Below are 21,364 nucleotides of genomic sequence, written 5' to 3'. Positions count from 1 at the left end.
CAGCCGGGCCCCTTTGACTAGAAGTCTCCAGTCTGTGGCTCCAGGACTTAGAGATCCCCTGTCTGTAAGGACCACCCCTGGAGAGCTCCCATGATAAAAAGATGGCGATTCCAGCTTGAGACGCTGGGAGATTATTCCATGCCTCTATCGCCTCCAGAGAACCATGGAACCAAGAAGAGAATGGGCCACCAAGAGGAAGGAAAGGCTTGCTCACATCACATGGAGAGCCTTTTGTGTTTCCAAAAAGAACCCACTTCTGCTCCCATTCCTGGAGGGGCTGTAATTACTCTCCTCACTGGAGACTAGAGGAGATGGGTGCTTAGTACACGGGGGCTTCTCTAGTAATGTGGGGGCTTTAGGATTGCTCTGCATATGGCTGGAACATATGAGGAGCCAAGGACACCGGCAACTAGAAATGGGACTTTGCCCTGGAACAGAAGGGGCTTTAATGTGGACAAGGGTTTGGGACAAGCCAGTGTGTCCTCATTCAGGGCTGTGACTAGCCAGTGGAAGGTACTATAGGCACAAATCCTCTTAGCCAGCACCAGTGAGATTAACTAAGGGCTTGACTCTTGGGAAGAACAAACTGTAAGAGAGCTCACTGGGACAGTGTGGCAGCCTATGCAATATTTCACTAACAAGTTGCTGTGGTTTACAAGTTGGGGACAGGACACACACACACACACACACACACACACACACACACACACTCTTCACCCCCTGCTCTGGAGAGGTCCCTCTGCCTACCATGGTTTTTCTGAACTCTGGTTCAAGGCTGACCTTCAGTCAACATTATGTGAGGCAAGAAGAAGATCTAGTTCACCAGGGCTTTATTCCACCATTACTAGCAAAATGAGGGAGAAGGAGAACTCTACAAAGGGGAAACAGGAACACTATACAGAGCAGAAGAGGGTGCCATCCCTTAGCTCACTCCCAGCCTAGCTCCTGGCAAATTGGAAATCAATTTCCCCACCTCTTTCACATTGTGTGTTCTCTCTCTCTCTCTCCCTCCCTCTCTCCCTCCCTCTCCCTCTCTCTCTCTCTCTCTCTCTCTCTCTCTCTCTCTCTCTCTCTCTCTCTCTCCCTCTCTCTCTCTCTCTCTCCTCCTTCCTGTGATCCTGGACTGAGAGAAAGGAATAAGAAGGGGTCCATACTACTCTGGAAGGAACACCTTCCACCTGAGTCCCCTAGTGCTGTCCCCACCCCAGCCCATGCACCTGAGCAAAGCCATCAGAGTGCCAGCTTCCTAGTGGAGTAAAGAGTGTTCTCTCCTCCCCTCTCCTCCTTTTCTGCCCTCCCTCTCCATTTTTTTTTTGTTTTTGTTTATTTTTTCCCCTCTCAAAAGAGTCCCCCTGCTGTCCCACCACTGAGTCCCCACCCCCCTGCTGTCTCACCACCCCAGCCCTCCCCAGCTCTTTGGGAAGAAAGAGACTACGAGCTATCAGCTCGTTTGTTTCTGACCTGGTCAGGGTGGGTCAGAGTTAAGCAGCTGTGGAAAGACACCAACAAGGCAGTGGCTTTGTCTCCCCCACAGAGGGTCTGCAGGCTAGGGGTGAGTCTGCTGCATATTCAAGGGGAACCCTCTGCATGCTGCCTAGGAAGAGAGCCATGAGCTGCTAGGGTCTAGCTTCTCTGGCCCTAAAAGTGGGGGAGCCAAGTGGGTCAGGCTGGAAGGAGTGAAGAGAAGCTGGACTGACTGCTGGGTTAGGGGTGGAAGAATCTGAAAAGGCTGCAGAGAGGAGCAAGAGACGCTGGTGCCACACTGTAGGAGGCAAGGTCCACCAGACGTTCAGGCTCCGTGTGGAATTTTACCAGAATGATCTAGATTACCTCTTAAATCTCTCAGTTGAGTAGGACACAGGCTTCCTTAGGAGGCGGAAAAACAAGGCTGCAACTTCTTCCCACACCCAGATCTTCCCACGCCCAAATGTCTTCAAGACCCCAGCTGACCTGGTACCATAGTCCCCTTCACTCTTGACTCCTGGACACACCTCCCTTCAGCCTGCCTCGATTTAGACTCCCTACTGTGTTCTTTTCAGAGACCTCCCTGGTTGGCCTTCTGTACCCATTGCATTTTGGAAGGCAGGAGAGTGCCAGCCTCCCTCCCAGGAAGCAGGTAGAACAGATGGGATTTAAAGGGTCTGCTGAAGCATCTGCCCTGGGAACCTCTAGACAACAGATGAGCATCCAACTAGCATAGCTTCAGGTGGTTTTTCTTTTTGAGACATACTCTCTCTATGTAGCCTTAGCTGGCCCAGAGCTAAGTAGCCCAGGCTAACCTTGAACTCATATAGATCCACCTGCTGCTGCTTCCACCTCCCTGAGTGCTTGGATTAAAGGTGTACACCATTGTGCCTGACTGAATAACAATTTTGCTGTTGAGTTTGTACTTGAGCCAAGCATTTTTCATGAATCATTTGTAATTTAACTTGCTCCTGTTAACAATGTCAGGGGCTAGCCAGGAGTGGTGGCATGTGTGTCTTGGGAGGCAGAAGGAGTTAGATCTCTGAGTTCAAGACCAGCCTAGCCTAACAATTGAATTCCAAAAGAGCCAAGATTACACAGAGATACCCTGCCACAAAGGAAACCAGCTAACCAAATAACAAACAAACAAATAAAATGCCAGGAGCCAAAGCATGTAATTTATGAAGTGGAGCCAAAGTCTCCTGCCAGTGTTACTTGGCCAGCAGCTAAGCACACTTACTGACATGTTAACCGCAGATGAGCCACAGATAAGCAACCCAGACAGCAGGCTAGCCACAGGTGAGCCCCTTTCTCTGTACGGCCTTGCGTATATCTTGAAATCCTTTCACCTCTACTCTGGCCCACAGTGAGTCTCCCTGAGCCCTATAACTGGGAGAGGGGAATTACAGAAAGGAAGGACAAAAGCAAACAGCATTTGGAGGCATCTACAAAGTGGCTACCTATTCTTCCTTATCCTGCCTCAAGTTAAGCCAAATTCCAGCATCATCAGCTTCCTCACTGTGGCAAGACTCTCAGTAGACATAGGCTACCCTCCCCCCTCAAGAGACAGGTAGAAAAGCATCCAGCCAGACGTATCGCCAATCAAAATGCATCCAGGCAGCTGGGGAGCTAGCTCGTCCAAAGCATGAAGAACTGAGTTCAAGTGCCAGCATCTACATATATGCATCTGTAATCTCAGTGCTTGAGAGAGGTAGACAGCCAATCCTTGTGAGCCAGCCAGTCTAGCCAATCAGTAGACTCCAAGTTCAGTGAGAGACTGTCTCAAAACAGACAAGTAAATAAATGAATGAATTAATAACATGAAGATGCCTAAGGTCTACCTCTGGCTTCCACACATGCATGCACATAGGCGCATTGGTACTCATACACATGTTCACGCACAGACACATACAAGCACACATGAACATCTATCTTCACACTACCTAGACAGTGTAGTGGTCAGTGCCTCCAAGTCCCTCCCCTGACCCCGATACCATATGCATGACCTTTAACATCAGGAGTTCCTAGGGCCTACAGAGCTGCCAATGTGCTGATGTTGTCCAGATGGGCTCTATTCTTTGCAGGTTCTAACGTAAGTCAACAAGAACTTGGGTCAGAACAAGGGTACCATGTCAAACCCACACCCATGAAACGATACAACTCCGGACTGTGAGCTCTAGCTTGGCTCACATCTGGTTATTCCACCAACTCCCCAGACTCCATATATCCTGAGTAGAGAGACACTGAGTACCAGAGGAGAAGTCAGGTGATCCAGAGCTACCCCAGGGGTCTTGAGTTTGTCCCTCCTCTTCTGCTCTGGAGAGGTCTGCACCAATCCTGACAGGACCACAGCCAACCAGCCTTATGCTCCAGCTAACAGGAGGCACTGCTCCAGAATCCTCACAGCTCTGCGCTGGGGGACTCACAGCTGAGAGCCCCTGACTTCACTGATTGGCGGTCTGGGTCTCCAGGTGCTAAGAACTCAGGCTCTGAGCTCCGTGCTCAGAGTCGGGTCCAATGGTAGCATCAGCGCTGAGCAGTCACCCTTCACTGTTATCACCTGTAATGGGAGGTTATCACAGTCCCCAACCATCTGTAGATTAAGGCTTAGGGCAGATAATGAATATGCAGGGAGGCCCCAGGGTTGCTCATCACTGGGATGTAGAAAAGGCAGCCAGGAACTCCTAGGGAGCTTTCTGTCCCTTCAGGTCTCTCCCCACTGGCCCATGGCTTCCTCTGCCTCCTTGGCTCAGAATGCTGCCCTAGAGTGGATGCTCTGGGCTTCACTTGACTTCCCCTTAAACAATTGCTTGAGCTCATGGCAGTGGGAGGATCTACTGGCACCAGGCAGCTGGCACCTCTTGCTCTTGCTCCCCTGGGGAGAAGCAGCCCCTAAGCACTTGCTGGTAGATTGAGGCAGCCCCACAGGAGTGTCCTTTGCTGCCCAGGAGAAAGGGAATCTAGGGAATGAGAAGGAAAGCAGGGGCAGCCCCTCCTCACCCTGGCAGCAGGCCCTCTGCCCACTCTCTGGGTAGCAGGCTGCCCTTTCTTTCCGCTGCACGCTGCTGCCAGCTGCATTCCTGGCATAGCCAGGAGCAACCTCCCCCTTTCTGGCGGGGCAGGGGCAGAGCTGTGTTGGGGGAAGGGCACGGGTACACAAGATGCTGGGCCTAAACACTCACAGACTTGCATCTGCATCCCAGGCCCAGATCTGTGGGCCACTGAGGAAGACCCCCAAGCCCGGCAAGCAGAGTCTCTGAGCTTACCCTCATTTCCATCCACACAGCCCTGCACTGAGCACTAGACTCGCCTGTTATGCATATCAGGTCCCACGGGCTCAAAGTGAGGGGAGCCATGGAAGTCTCCAGATGCCTGGGAGCCGGAGGCATGACCTGTGTCCTATTTTTCTCTCCTTTCCCCCACCAACCTCCTACTGTGGCCCTAGACCTCTACAGTGTCTTCCGTCTGTGCCCCAAGCCTTAGACAACATGGAGTTGGAGAACTAGCCCAAGGGGCCAGCTCCGTGGAGAAAGCCACTTGCATGGGAGGGCAGAGGGCCAAGGAAGTGTGCACCTGGTAAAGAAGGAATTAGCTCCTTTCTCCCTCATTAGATTCTACCTAGGCAGTCGGCCAGCATTACCCAAAATCAGCTTTCTGCCAGCAAGTGAGAACCTGTCCTTCAGTAACAAGGACTGGAAGAAAGGTGGGGGGAAAAAGACAGAATGCATGTAGCAGCTAAACCAGGGCCTAGCACTGGGTGAAGGGAGGGGCTAGCACCAGGCGAAGGGCTTGGCTCTTGGGAAACTGTTTTGAGGCTACTACAAACACATATGGTAGCACATGCCTGTAATTCATCACTTGAGAGGCAGAGGCAGGAAAAAAATGTCTCAAGTTCGAGGACAGCATTGTCCACATAGTGAGATCCAGGACATCCAGGGCTATATAACATAACAACACAACATACTGAATACGCCACTCAAGCTGTGAGTCAGCTCAGCCAGTGAGGCATTTGGTGCCAAACCTGGCAACCTGAGCTCGATCTCCAGGACCAATGTGGTATAGGGACAAAACCAACTCCTGGAGACTGTCTTTGACCTGCTAGCACCCTGTGACACACTCTCACAAGAGCTTGTACACATGCATATGCACACACACAAATAAAGGAAATATAATTAAAAAAAAATCAAACAAGCTAAGGGGAGAGATAAGGAGGTTTCCACCCTAGAATCAACCAACCAGGCTCTTCAAGTGCTAGCCTTCTGGGCCTCCATATAGTTACTCCAAGCATAGGAGAAAGTCAGTGGGCTTGCACTTCTGCGCCTGTATGGACATGTCACCTTATACCCCTGTAATAACAGGACAAAGACCCTATTGTAGAATTATTTGCTCTTGGTCCTTAATGATGAGAGGGATGTTTATGGGGGTGCAAGCAAGGCCTTCAGGCTCCAGAGTCAAGTGACCCTTTCTGGGTACCAAGGACGACTATATCAGCAGTGAGGGGCAAAAAGACTACCTCAGCATTGAGGGGTTAAAAAATGGGCAGATCACAGGCAGCCTTGGCACTAACTGTAGGAAGCAACCTGCCATGTGTAGAAGATGTCAGGGCCTTCTGGTCTACCTAGACAGGTCAAATGGGCAACAGGACATCAAAGGGCAGACCACCACACAGAGAAACCCTGTTTAAAAACAAAACAAAGCAAAACAAAAAATTGCTCAAACCTTTGCTGGGTAGAGAGGAGACCCACCTGGCCACACCTCTGAGTAATAATTATAATGTTTTTAAGATTTATTTATCATGTATACAGCGTTCTGCCTGCGTGTGCACTTGTATGTCAGAAGATGGCCTCAGATCTCATTACAGATAGTTGTGAGCCACCATGTGGTTACTGGGAATTGAACTCAGGATCTCTGGAAGAGCAGTCAGTGCTCTTAACCACTGAGCCATCTCTCCAGCCCAGTGTTTTGGTTTTCTTAATTGCATGCATTTATTGGGGTGCATATGTGCGCCACAGCACTTGTGTGAAGGTCAAAAGACAACTTGGGGGAGTCAGTTCTCTCCTTCTACCATGTTGATCCCAGGGACTGAGCTCAGGTCATCAGTGCCTGAACCCACCGAGCCATCTCACTGACCCTAAAGAGTTGTTCTCGCAAATACCTAAGGCCAAATTGAATGCACAAATGAAACTTAGGCATATGGGTGTCATGTGGATCATAGAAGATCCAGGGCTCCGGTCCAAGACAGGTAGTTATAAAATAAAAGATGGAGGGATCGGGACCCCCGTTGAAGGAATCGGAGAAAGGACTGGAAGAGCTAGAAGGGGCTCGAGACCCCATATGAACAACAATGCCAAGCAACCAGAGCTTCCAGGGACTAAGCCACTACCCAAAGACTATACATGGACTGACCCTGGGCTCCAACCGCATAGGTAGCAATGAATAGCCTAGTAAGAGCACCAGTGGAAGGGGAAGCCCTTGGTCCTGCCAAGACTGAACCCCCAGTGAACGTGATTGTTGGGGGGAGGGCGGCAATGGGGGGGAGGGTGGGGAGGGGAACAGCCATATAGAAGGGGAGGGAGAGGGGTTAGGGGGATGTTGGCCCGGAAACCGGGAAAGGGAATAACATTCGAAATGTAAATAAGAAATACTCAAGTTAATAAAGAAAAAAGAAAAAAAAAAGATGGAGGGATCACCCAGAGGCAACAGCTAGGAGGGAAATCCAAAGACATCACTAAAAATCAGTGATGATGTTGATATAAAGTGTTTTGAAGTAGTAATTGGGCTACCAGCCTTACATAAGAAACTGAGCGGCTCTGAGAGGTACAGACAGATACTTGCTCAGAGTCTCACAGCAGATGAGCAACAAGGCCACAATTTTAATATGGGCCCCTGACGTTAACGTCATTGCTGTCTACTGTCTGGACTCCAGAAGAATCTTACTCAGTACACTAAGTCATCAGAAATATCCAAGTACTTCTCCTTTCCCACAAGTAAGGCCTCTGATGGACTCTGGCTCTGTGATCCTATGGGTAAAACTTTGGACACATTTCTTCACTATATGTCCATGTTAACCTATATATAATTCTCATATCGTACTCTGTGAATCAGAACACAGATAAAGCTGTGTGTGAGAGGTGAGAGAGAGAGAGAGAGAGAGAGAGAGAGAGAGAGAGAGAAATACAAATAGGATTTCTGGGGACTGGAGAGATGGCTCAGGACACAGATTTAGTCCCCTGCACTCACAGCAGGCAGTTCATAGCTACTTGTAACTCCAGTTTTGGGAGTCTGGTGCCTTTTTCTGACCTCCGTGTTCTCTCTCTCTCTCTCTCTCTCTCTCTCTCTCTCTCTCTCTCTCTCACGCACACACGCACACACGCACACACGCACACGCACACACACACACACACACACACACTGAAACACTAACATGCATAAAATAAATCTTTAAATTTAAAAAATAAATAGTGTCTCTGATCTTTTAGGTTTGTATCATGCGTGTCTGAGGAACAGCTGGTCGGCAGACGACCAAGTCCTAGCTCTGAATGGAGTGTCCTGTTAAGTCCTCAGCAGGTTCCTTTCTGCAGTCACAGAGCAATGTCAAGGAACTTGTCTGTCATGTGGACCACAGTTGTTCTCAACTCCAGACCTGTACCTGTTCTCTCTGCCGTTACCCTCCCCGCCTAGCCAAATCTTCATGTCACAAACAAATCCCAGACCACGCTCCAAGTCTCCCTTGCTTACCGCTTACCCTAAATATGGGCATTTGTGCCAGTCCTCTGGCCTCTGAATCGTGGCCTCTTTGAATCAGCACTAAACTGTCTGGCTTCATCCTGTTGAATGCACTCTTAACATTCTGTTTTGTAGCTGAAGGAACTGGGTTCCAGAAAGCTCATATAATTTTCTCAGAGTCACACACTGAGGGGTAGAGCCAGGATTTGAACCCAGGATTGACTCCAGAGTCTTCATGCTAAGCACCAAGCTGTGTGAAACAAAGGTGGTTTCTTACATGCATGTTGACTCTTCCCAGCACATGCCACACCCATGTGTACACTCACAAAAACCAAGTGCTAAACAACTGATTGAGTGAGTGATTACTTCAATGAATGGGTGAGTGAATTATTCAGGGCAACGTCAAGAAGAAAGTCTGCACTGGAGGGAAAAGGGTCCTGTTCGTTTATGATACAGGCAAGGGCCTCTTTCGTTTATGGTGTAGGCCCTAGCAATGCAGAATATACTGGGTTCTGTATGTATGGAGTCCAGCATGAGCTCTTAGACATCAGCACCAGGTTTCAACCTGTCTAACTCTTGACACTGTCTGAGTCATTAGGTGAGCTCTGATGGCAACTCCAGACTCACCATACCAACTTAGCAACTCCAGTGGGAGGAGCCAGCATTAATGGTTCTTGGCCTAAGCTTGCTTGGTCTGATCTGGATGCCACATCCTGGGGCTGGAAGGGGCAGTATGGTTAGGTATGGATTTCCCTCTCCCAAAGCCACTGTGTGGGTGGTGCTAAGGAACAGGATGCTGTAACCCAGATGCAGAAATGGATATCAGAATCCCAAGGTTTCCTTTGTCTCTCGCAGGACCTGGTGGACTGGCAGAAACCTCTCCTGTGGCAGGTGGGCCACTTGGGGGAAAAGTATGATGAGTGGGTTCACCAACCTGTGGCCAGGCCCATTCGCCTCTTCCACTCAGACCTCATCGAGGCCTTCTCCAAGACTGTCTGGTGAGCACCATGCAGGGTGTGAAACGGGCTACCCCCTCCTCTGATAATACCGGCAGTTAGGTCCCTCCTTATAATACAGAATATCTGTAAATTCCTGTGGATGGTGGGGCAGGCTATATCCATAATTAATTCCTGCACATGCTTTTATCTCCTAGTGAGTAGCATCCTTCCAATGTGCCTGCACCCGCTCATTTCCAAACTCCTTAAAGGGTTAGAATTAGAAGCCTTTAATGCCCATGGAAACAATTTTCCCTGCAATTAGTCCCTCCTGCCACAAGAGGTCAGTGTCTATATAACTGCCCAGAGCCAGTAGCCATAGCAGCCCATAATTCTTTTCTGCTCAAGATTCATCTCAAGAGACAGGGGCAGACGGACTCACAGCTTCCCTTCTCTTTTCCTCTGCTCTTCACACCATTGTCCCTTTTGGCCACAGCTCTTCACAGTACCTTCCTCCCTCCATAGTTAAAATGTATGCTTCAGGAAGCTGTTTTGTGTTGTCTCCCCCTCCCTCCCTGTATATCTCTCTCACCCTGATGACCCTCCTGCAGGTATAGTGTCCCCATCATCTGGGTGCCCCTGGTGCTGTACCTCAGCTGGTCCTACTACCGAACCCTCACCCAGGACAACATCCGGCTTTTTGCATCATTCACAAGAGGTAACCCTACAACTGGCTTCCCCCTGACTTGTTCCCATGGGTCCTGGAGGCATGAAACCATGTTCTCCATGATCTTGAGTTTCTATGGGCATAGAAAGCCACGTCACAACACTTCAAAGCGGGGCCTACCATGGAAACGAGTCGTCCTCCCCAACCCATAGATACAAAACCGAGCATCACGTTAGCAGAACCTAAACAAAATGGCACCATCAAATGTCACAACAATAAAGAGACACAGGAAGGGAACTTCTCACTGAGATTAAGAACAGAGACTATGCTAGGTGTGGTGGGGACACCCCCGCTCAATCATCGCAGCCCCAGGAGGTGGAGGCAGGAGTACCATTACACAGGGAGGCTATTCTTGTTCTTTTTTTTTTTTTTTTTTTTTTTTTTTTTCGGAGCTGGGGACCGAACCCAGGGCCTTGCGCTTCCTAGGCAAGCGCTCTACCACTGAGCTAAATCCCCAACCCCGAGGCTATTCTTATATACAGTAGCAGACCAGGGCAGCCAGAGCTGCAGTGAGATTCTGTCTCAACTCAGATAACAGAGAATGTACAGCCTAGAATTCCTCATTGAGAGGCTAAGTGAGGACCAGGCATGGTGATGCACTCCTGTAACCCTAACGCTTCAAGAACAAACACAAAAGAATTACTTACTGTAAGCTGAAGGCCAGCCTCATCTACCATAGCATATCCAAGGCTAGCCAGGATTATATAACAAGTCTCTGTCTCAAAAGGCAATAGATGGCAGGCAGACAGACAGGCATGAAAGCAGTATATGAGGTGGCACAGCTGAAGTCAGACGAGTCCATGCTCATATCAGATTGGAGGAGAATGTGGGAGAAGGATATGCAAGCACCACAGACTGTCCTCAGAGCTAAGGGCCTCACAGCAGAAGCTGAGCCCGTGGAGACACCCAGTCCCTTCTACTTACTGTGGAGCCTGTGCCGGACCACGTACTTCCTGGGGCTCCACTATTGTTTTGTCCTCTCAAAGCAGAGGGAACATAGTTATTCCGGAATGTATACATGTGTCAAAACATCACATAGTACATGGTTATGTGCATGGAATATTATCTCCCGGGCTTCTCTAAAATTAATTAAAAGTACAGTTGAGGAAGGGACCGTGGAGATAACACAGTTGGTAAAGTGTTAGTCGCACAAACACAGGTACCTGAGTTTGATCGCAGACTCCATATAAACAGCCAGGCTTGGCGGTGAGCACGTGTGATCCCAGAGCTCAGGAGACAGAGACACATGGAATCCTGGGGTTCACTGACCAGCCAGTCTAGCCTAATTATTCACCTTCAAGTTCTAGTGAGAAAAAAAGTGGATGGCTCTTTTTTTTTTCTTTTCTTTCTTTTTTTCAGAGCTGGGGACCAAACCCAGGGCCTTGCGCTTGCTAGGCAACTGCTCTACCACTGAGCTAAATCCCCAACCCCAAGTGGATGGCTCTTAAGGAGGAGAAACACCCATGGTTGTCCGTCTCTGGCCACATACCTGTAGACACATGTGTGTTCTCACACACAAATGAGCACACAGACACAAAATATGACCTGAAAAAGTTAAATGAGTGACTGGGGTCGCTGTGACCTAGGATGTGGAGACCAGCTATCCCCCAGCCTCTGGTTAGGGGGTAGAGGACAGAGAGAGTTTGACATAGGCTATTATCCAAAGAGCACATAGAACCGAGTTTCTCAGAGCGGCTATTCTGCCACCTTGGTTTACCTCAGCCTCCAGTCACAGTGCATGCCTCCTGGCCAGCTAATCTGCCTGGCACCTCAGGGGCATTACTTTCCCTTGCCTGATCACAGTTTTGTCCCTGACACACACCAGACAGTTTCCTTCCTCCACACACAGAGGCTTCTCTTCATCCCACATCCCCTGAGGGCAGCAAGTCAAGGGCCTCTCACAGCCTTGAGACCCTCAGTTTATCTGCCTCACCCAAGACAGGGTGGGGGATGAGCAAGCTGTGGAAAGTGGCCCCACAACCCAGCCCAGAGCCCAGAGGGTTACGGTGCACATCCCACTAACCACCGTTACCCTTTCGGCCCACGCTGAATAGCTCAGGCACAGCACAGGGCTTGTTACTCAGAGGCCTGCTCGCTGAATCGCCCACTGTCTGCCCAGCACTCCCCTAACAATCACCAACAGTGGCAGAGCAGTCAGGGCTGGTGGCCAGAGGGGGAAGGGGACCCTAAAGCTTTGGCCCAGGTCCCTCTGCTGGATTTCTCCAGAGATGCCACTCAGTACCAGCTCCATCCGGATGGGCAGACTGGGTGATGCTGGGGTGAGGAGGCGGGTGGAGGCTTGACCTATGGGAAAGGGCAGTTCTGCACAGCCGGGACAGTGATTTGAGGGCTCTGCGGCACCACAGGCCTCTGCAGACAGCTAAAATGTGCCTGTGTAATAAAGGTCCAGTGTGGCAGGCTAGTAAGCCTGGGGCCACCGTGCCAGCAGCAGTGGTGTGAGAGACGCACGGCCACGTGCATTCCTCAGCCTTGCAAGGCACAAGTCACAGGCAGGGCAAATAAGAACTCTCAAAGCAAGGTAAAGGAACACTCAGTGGGGTCCCATTGCAGCTGCTGGACAAATGACATCTTCAAAGAAATAAAGAGAGGCTAGAGTATCAGGAAATACTACAAGCTCAAGGGAGACACAAGCTTCAGAGAGGAGGGGACCTAGGGGACCTAGGGGAGCCACATCTCGTGTCCATTCCCAGGAGAAGGGTAATTCCCGAGCACCCGGGGATTCACTTGGAGCCATTTGGGGCCACTAAAGTAACTAAGAACAGCCGGACCCTAGGAAAAGGCTGGTGGTCAGTCCTGCTTCCCATCTACCCAGGCGTTCTTCCCCCCTCAACCACCCTCTGGCCGCTGGGTCTGGGCATGCCTACAGTGTACAGACAACTGGGTCCTTCAGAGGGACCTCTCAATGCTGTCTCCCTCTGAGCCCGGTCTGCTCATAGTGTGGCCCAGATCAAAGTTCATCCAGACACAAACCTACCGTGATCTTTCTCTACCCCCTTTCTCTCCTGACAAGTCTCTGTGAAGCTGCTGTGTTAAGCACTGGACACATAGAGAAAAACTCACTCATAAAAAAAAAACAAAACAAAACTTATCACCACTTTGGGGGCAAAGTTCCAAATGGCATTACAATACCTAGTGCTTGAGAGTGGTACCCAAGGGCAGAGCAGGATGCACAAGCCAGCCGGAAGTGGGTGAAGACATCTGCATGGGCCATGTGGGCTGATCCCCAGGGAATAAAACAGGCAAGGGCACACCAGGGAAGAGAGCATCAGCAAAATCGGGTGTGCGGGAGAAAATGATATGGCACATCTAAGGGATCACTAGTGCTTTGATTTGGTCTCCATACGGGTGGCACGACAGGACTTGAGGGACATGGAATGTTGTGTTTGGGGGACTAGACTTTGGTTAAAGGCTATGAGGTATCACAGAATGACTTACCAAGGTATAGACGCAGGAGTGGAGGTCTGACTCTGCCCTGAGAGCCAATAGGTGGTAAGGTAGTGGGATTCAGAACTGTCGGGGTTGGGGATTTGGCTCAGTGGTAGAGCGCTTGCCTAGCAACCGCAAGGCCCTGGGTTCGGTCCCCAGCTCTGAAAAAAAAAAAAAAAACACAAAAAAACAGAACTGTGACGTAGGGTTGAAGAGATGGCACAGTGGACCAAGAGTGTATCTTGCTCTAGCAGGGGACTTGAGGTCGGTCCCAGCACCCATGTCAGGCAGCTGATGACTCTTCTGTAATTCTAGCTCCAAGAGATCAGACACACACACACACACACACACACACACACACACACACACACACACACACACAAAATAAATATCTAGCTTCAAGAGATCAGACACCTCTGGTTTTCTTGTATGCACACACACACACACACACACACACACACAATAAATATCTAGAAAGAAAATTAGTGAACTAAGCTGGATGAGTGGGTAGACAGATAGATTTAAATTACAGATTGGGCATGGTGGTGCATGACTGTAATTTTAGCACTGAAGAGGCTGTCAGGAAAAACAATGATATACTCTTCCCCCACAAGCCATATGTTTATACGGAGACTATCTCGATAATAAATAAGGAAACAGACAAATGCCAATGGAGTTGAGATTCACATATCGTGAGACTGCTTTAATTTGAACAGCTCAGTAGCCTTCAGTTCAGGCACTACCTCTATCTAGTTCCAACTATCCTAACGCCTCAGAAGGAAACTCAGTTGCTCCCTATTCTCCACCCTCCTCCCCATAGTAGCCATCACTCTTTCTGTGTCCACGAATGTACTTGGTCTGGACTTCCACATAAATGGAAGCAGGCACTCTGTGGCCCCTGCCTGTGGCTTCTTTCACTCTGCCAAGAAGATCCAAAGTGGGTGGGGTGGCAGGTCCTGATCACTGCTGGAAGTAGGGAGGACGATAACTTAAGGCTTTGGTAACGTGTGGGTATCCCCAGAGGAGGACACCCCAGTGACTAGCCTGGAGGGGTGAGGGCCAAAGAAAGAGGAAGATAGTCAGCTTCATTTGGGAAGGGTTAGTTCTGGGGTCCTGTGTACAACATGTGGAGATACACAGTGACAAGCGTCCGACCAGAGGTGGGGTGGAAGCGCAGATCTGGGGGTTACCAGTCTGTGAGAGTTTGGAGGGTGAAGGCTTCAATCCAAGGTTCAGTAGTTTCCACAGTAGAAGCCTGAGAGGAGACATCATCCCATCACTTGACTGATGGTGGCACACAACTCAAAATCTGCTTAAAAACAAACAAACAAACAAACAACGGAAAACCCGCTGAACTATCTCTTTATGGGTGAGATGTGTGCTACGAGGATATTTTTTGAGACAGGCTCTTGTTGTGAAGCCCAAATTGGTTTTAAACTAATGATCCTTCTGCCTCGGCGCCCCAGTTATTGGAATTACAGGTGTGCACCACTATGTTTGCTTAAGATTATATATAATGATTTATTTATTTAATGTATGCGAGTACACTGTTGTTATCCTCAGACGCACCAGAAGAGGGCATCAGATCCCATTATACATGGTTCTGAGCCACCATGTGTGTACTGGGAATTGAACTCAGGACCTCTGGAAGAGCAGAGTCCCTTAAGATTATATCTTATGGGGTTGGGGATTTAGCTCAGTGGTAGAGCGCTTGCCTAGAAAGCGCAAGGCCCTGGGTTCGGTCCCCAGCTCCGAAAAAAAGAAAAAAGAAAAAAAAAAGATTATATCTTATTATATCTATAAGAAGGGTATTTTAAGAGAGAGACAGACAGAGACAGAGACAGAAAGAAGAGAGAGAGAAAGAGAGAGAGAGAGAATATGTAGCTAAATCAGTAGTGAGGAAGAGGGATGTATAATTAATTTCCTAATTGCTCTGACACAACGCCTGACAAGAGCTATTTAAAGGGAAGGATTGGGTTGGCTCCAAGTTTGAGGCTAGCACATCAAGGCTGGGAGGTCTTGGAGCAGGGGCGTGGATCCTCTGGTCATTCATTCCCACAGTCAGGGAGCGGAGAGATGAGAGCTGCTCACCTCACTTCTCTTCACTCCCGTCCAGGAGACTGCATGGCCCACACTCAGGATAGCTCTTCCCCGCGCAGTATAAATGTTTCTGGAAACACCCTCACAGAAGCACACAGAGGTGTGTTTCCATGGAGATGTTTAATCCAGTCAGTGGACAGTGAAAACTAACCGTCACAAAGGGTAAGCCAAGAAGGTGAGGCAGACGTGAGGGAGCCTTAGACAAGAGCAGAAAGGGCTAGAGTTGAAGTCTCCTAGAGATCAAGGACCAGAGCCAGAAGAGCTGCAGGATGTCATCAGAGGGCTGGATCTTGAGGACTTCAGCCCTGAAGACACTTGTATATCCTCTCCACATCCATTCAAGCTCATCTTTCCCCTCAGACACTGTGGTATCAAGTCTATTGACATGTCTGCATTTAGGTTTTCCTGTCCTTCCTGCCCATGTGACCCTACATCCGTCAGCGACTGCTGCCTGTGGCGACTCTTTCAAGATGGTCTCCTTTCCTTCCCCTGTGCCACTGAGTCACCCTTGTAGGTAGAGATCTGGCATTCAGCCAGAGCTGTGCCTCCTGCAGTCCCCACTGGAAAACGTTGGCTCTCTGACCAATAACTATCTCTCTAGTAAAGAACCCTTCCCAAGCCCTCTACAGATCCTCACGGCCTTCTTCCCACCTTACCACAGGGCTTTTTTGGTGGGGCCTGCCACAGCTACTAGGCACCAAAGGTAGCCTTGGACTCTGGAGCCACCAGGCACAGGTGTGCATGCACCCATTCATCGACCCTGACCACCTCTCTCCCCTGCAGATTATTCACTTGTGGTGCCAGAGTCGGTGTTCATAGGCCTCTTCGTGTTGGGCATGCTTATCTGGACTCTTGTGGAGTACCTCATCCACCGCTTCCTGTTCCACATGAAGCCCCCCAGCAACAGCCATTACCTCATCATGCTGCATTTTGTCATGCACGGACAGCACCACAAGGTGAGCCACACGGGTCCCACCCCAGGCCCCAACAAGTGCAGCCGGATAGCCTCAAAGCCCCGAGGCTATCACCAGTTCCCAGGAGCCTTCCCGAGAGTCCAGCTTTGGGCTGGAAGTGATGGAAACCAAGAATGTTTGAGATTTATCAGAGGAGTGTCTGGGTTGGACACTCTGATCCAGGTAGGGACGAAGTGTGTCAGGGGTGCACATGCTCTAGTGTTGTGCACACCTGCATCACCCAGATCCGTCATCATCTTTAAAGTTCACAACTCGTTCACTCACTCACCCGGCAACGTTCTTGGAACACTCAGGGTATTGAACCAGACTTCAGTGAACAAAACAGACAAAATCCCTCATGCTGGTAAAGCTATCTTCTGAAGATGGCATTCCTGTGTGCCCATTTCACAGGGGAAACTGAAGTTTGGGGACCTTGAGTAACCGAGTAGCCGGCCCTCTGGCTCCCTGTAAACCCTCTTCGACAAAGAAGCCTCCGGTTGAGGAATGGGATGGGGGAAGCATCATGTTCAACTGCTAGGAACCTCTCACCACAATCTGTGCTAACCGCAGGCTGCTGATGTACGCCTCTCCCACACAGCATCAGGCCTCAGTCTCCCAAAAGCCCCTGTAGCAAAGGGCTTGGTATTTGGGCGTTTGGGCTCCTTTAGTAGCTAACGAGTCCCAGAACCCCAGTGATCTTAGGAGATGGCATGCTCTTGGGAAGCTTGCCAGGTCCCATCACGGCTATGACATAAGAAATGGTACACTTTATCTGGGTCTTTCAGGTGTGTTGACCTACGTGTCTCAAAGGAAGCAAATTTGCCAAGCCTTGGCAGGACGGGTCACTCCCTGTTCTTTATAAGAAGTATCACCACTTTGACACGTCATTGCCACAATAGGCCACCAGCCTTGGGCTGCCTCTGACACCCACACCTCTCTGCCAACAGGCACCCTTTGATGGCTCCCGTCTGGTCTTCCCCCCAGTGCCAGCCTCTGTAGTGGTGGCCTTCTTCTATGTGTTCCTGCGGCTCATTCTGCCTGAGGCCGTGGCAGGCATCCTCTTTGCTGGGGGTCTTCTGGGCTATGTCCTCTATGACATGACCCATTACTACCTGCACTTTGGCTCACCTCACAAGGGCTCCTATCTGTACAACATGAAGGCCCACCATGTCAAGCATCACTTCGAATACCAGAAATCAGGTAAGGCTGGGCCTCCCGGCCTTGATTTTTGTTTATTGACATATTTGGCAGATTCAGCCTCAACTAAGAGCCAGGCTCCGTTCAGGGAATGGCATGTACAGAAGGGCTCATTTGTGTAGTCAGCTATACAGAGAGGGGCAAGCAAGGAACCAATACATGACAGATTATCTCAGACAGTGGTGAGTGTCATAAGGAAAAGAAAGCAAGAAAGCATTGGGCTGGGTGGTGGCGGTGGTGCGACTTTAAACCCAGCACTCTGGAAGCTAATGCAGGAAGATCTCTGTGAGTTCCAGGCCAGCCTGGTTTACATAGAGAGTTCTAGGCTAACCAGATCTATATAGTGAGACTCTGTCTCAAACCAAACAGAAAAAAGAAAAAGGAGAAAATTTACCATATATTTAACTAGCATAACCCAAGTATCACGATCTTGTAATTAACATAAAGACATAAGTTAGCATACATTCTTGTATACTGTCTATTTTGTACTGAGAACACATCTCAATTCATATGCTAAATTTTCATCAGAAATACTTGATCTATAAAAATCTGTAATTAAAAAGACAGATTCATGGGGGCTGGAGAGATGGTCCAGTGGTTAAAAGCACTGCTCCTCTTCCAGAGGACCCAAGTTCAATTCCCAACACCAACCTGGCAATTCACAATTGTCTGTGATTCCAGTTCCAGGGGATCTGATGCCCCCACACAGACATATATGGAGGAAAACCACCAATACAACAACAACAACAATAATAATAATAATAACAATAATAATACAGACTTCACCAATATAAGTTGCTTCAAACATACTTCTGAGTTATCCAGTAACTGAGTCAAATATTTGAGTTCACATTGAAACTTAAAATAATTTGAATTGAATGAATGAGTTCTTCCGAGGATCCTAGCCCCACTCCCAGGATTCATTAGCCAAGTGATTCCTGTAGCTACCATACTGGCATGTAAAACCCAAAGAATAAAATTCAAGACACAGGTCTCTGCAGGTGTCACTGGAGTTGAGACCAGATGAAAAGAAGGCAGTGTCTGATGCCTGGGAAGCCGGCTTTCCAGGAACAGCTCCTTGAGGAAGGGAGGGACTTGTCCCAGCAGGGGACAGAGGGAAGCTGGAGGGGGGGGGGTAACCTGGGAACACGGGTAGGGCCAGGCAACCCAGAAACAGGACAAACGGAGAGAGGTGTTTGGTCCTTGGTCCCTGGTGTTAAGTCTTAAGTAAATTTCTTTCTTCTCCTCTGCCAGCAGCTCATCTTCTGCCCTATTTGTCTCCCTCTGCAGGGTTCGGCATCAGCACTAAACTGTGGGATTACTTTTTCCACACCCTCATTCCAGAGGAAGCCGACCCGAAGATGCAGTGACAACCCCTAGACCCTCTGTTCTGCCCTCGGTCCATCCCCAGCCCCTACCCCTGTCCTACCCCCACCTCCACCCGGACCTGCTGAAGTCAGGTTGGCCAGGCAGGATGGGCTCTGTCTAGCCCTGGGGCTTGGTGGAGACCTGAAAGCAGGACCTCCCTTCTGGCTTACTGTGTGAGGATAGCATCCTCTGGATAGCCAAGTGGCCCTTGAGGACTGGCTCATTCCCAAAGAATGATGACCTCCCCATTGGCGTTCCTGCCTACACTTCAGCCCTCAGTGCTATTTTAGGGTCCAGATAATGGTCCCAAGGGGCATGAAGGAAACTGACCCCACCTGTGCCTTAGAACCCTGGGCTCCCGGGGAGCTTCTCCGATGCAGCAGAGGGACCAGTGTCACAGCAGAAGCATGGCGTGCAGGCCTGTGGCCACGTCGTACTCTCCTGCCCTTTCTTGAAAGAGTTTGATGGTTCAGAAGTAAATGAAGGGCTTTTCCAAGAAGAGGCAGAATGATGCCTCCCACAGGCCATTCCCAGACCCCAGGACAGCCATTCTGGGCCTTGCCAACCCCAGATACCAGCTATACTGTCAGCTGCCTCAGCGGAAGTAATCCAGCATTCATCTACCTGGGCAGAGCATGGCGGTGGGTGGCATCCTCTACAAGGCTGACAGGAGCCCTGGCCCTTGTCTTTGGGAATCAACAGAGGCTTTCTCTGTCTCCCCTCTCCCCCAAACCACAAAACTGCTCCCCAACAGAGGCTGGAGAAGTCTGTGTTGGTAAGGGCCCCACCCTAGCCCCGGCCATATTGACCTCCACCTGCACAGGTAGAAATCTGCCCCACTCAGGACCCTCCCAGCAGTGCCTCCTGAAGCCAAGAAGGGGCTTTTATGTGGTGCCTTATTACCCTCCCCTCCTCCTAGACCGTTCTTCCTCATAACCACAGCCCTCACTGCTCCCGAGTCTTATTTATAAACTACATAAATATTCTTAATCTGGCCCCAAATGAAGTAGCTGGTCAGATGGTCCTTTCTAATCCTATGTATTGAGCTTATGTAAAAAAAAAGAAAAATCATCTTGCCTTCCTTTTTGTTCCTTTCTTACCCACAAGCGATTACTACTTGAAACTTGTCAAAAACCCAATGGGTGCAAAGACTAAAGAGAGGCAGTGTGACCAGTCTATGATTTGTACTGTTTACGGTGAAGCTATCTAGAGATTTTGGGATAAATATACAAAACTGCAGTTGTGAAATAAAGATGTAAATAAATTGTATATTTTGAAAAATAAAACATTGAGAAGAAACCAACAAAGACTCATTGGTGTTTGTTGATGGTGACTGGACTCCGTTATGATTGGGAAGGAGGGTCTAGAAGGAGGAAGATGTTATCACACCAAGCAAGTTGTACCCGGTTGCTGGGGAACGGATAATAAAAAGCTGACAGGCTGGGTGTCATGGTGCACGCCTTTAACCCAGCAGAGGCAGAAGCAGGTGGATGTTTGAGTTTAATGCCTTCCTAGTCTACAAAGTAAGTCCCAGGACAGCAAGAGCTACACAGAGAAACCCCATCTCAGACAACAATCAAAAATGAAAGACCAGGGCTGGAGAGATGGCTCAGTGGTTAAGAGCACTGTCTGCTCTTCCAGAGGTCCTGAGTTCAATTCCCAGCAACCACATGGTGGCTCACAACCATCTATAATCAGGTCTGGTGCCCTCTTCTGGCCTGCAGGTACATACATGCAGGCAGAAAGCTGTATGATGTATACATAATAAATAAATAAATGTTAAAAATTTTAAAAAAATGAAAGACCAAAAAATTCCCCGTCCCTCAACAACTATCCACTGCCCACAGTTCCTCAGTATAAACTTTACCTTGGCAGTCATCTCCCTCATCTATGCTGGAATTTTGGCTAACTTGATCTTGTGTAGTCCTATACAGGTGGCCACAGCTGCTGTGAGGTCGTGATTGCAAAGAACATATGCCCCAAAGACAACATCTTACAGCATTCCCCATTCTTTATGCCTCCTCTTCTGGGATGTTCCCTGAGCACGATGATGGGAGGTTAAAACAGATATAAACATGCACTGTAACCAGTCAAAAATGTTTCCGGGCTGGAGAGATGGCTCAGCGGTTAAGAGCACCCGACTACTCTTCCAGAGGTCCTGAGTTCAATTCCCAGCAACCACATGGTGGCTCACAACCATCTGTAAAGAGATCCGGTGCCCTCTTCTGGTGTATCTGAAGACAGCTACAGTGTACTTATATATAATAAATGAATAAATCTTTTTTTAAAAAAAGAAAAAAATATGTTTCCATTGTAATTCCAGATGTGGGGTATGGGACTGCTTCGGCTCATCCACAGCAGCTGACATGATTTGCCTCTCGCTCTAGCAGGGGCTCCATTTTGATAGTAGCAGATAGTTTCGGTGACTGTGTGACTCTGGGAATTCT

General features: G+C 49.2%; 1 protein-coding gene across 1 annotated transcript in view; it reads left to right on the top strand.

Moving 5' to 3' along the window:
• Fa2h (fatty acid 2-hydroxylase) overlaps positions 1-20,220 on the top strand; it is a 51,307-nt gene extending 31,087 nt beyond the window's left edge. Inside the window, 5 exon segments of the mRNA NM_001135583.1 lie at positions 9,046-9,188; positions 9,737-9,843; positions 16,183-16,355; positions 17,300-17,552; positions 18,840-20,220. Coding sequence (NP_001129055.1) covers positions 9,046-9,188; positions 9,737-9,843; positions 16,183-16,355; positions 17,300-17,552; positions 18,840-18,919 — 756 coding nt within the window. The 3' untranslated portion in view covers positions 18,920-20,220.
• The last annotated feature ends 1,144 nt before the right edge of the window (positions 20,221-21,364 follow it).

Source organism: Rattus norvegicus, chromosome 19 (assembly GCF_021556685.1).
Source record: "Rattus norvegicus strain SHRSP/BbbUtx chromosome 19, alternate assembly SHRSP_T2T, whole genome shotgun sequence".
In the NCBI taxonomy this organism is placed as follows: domain Eukaryota; kingdom Metazoa; phylum Chordata; class Mammalia; order Rodentia; family Muridae; genus Rattus; species Rattus norvegicus.
The sequence above is the reverse complement of the archived record's forward strand: the minus strand, read 5'-3'. Positions and strand labels throughout refer to the sequence as shown.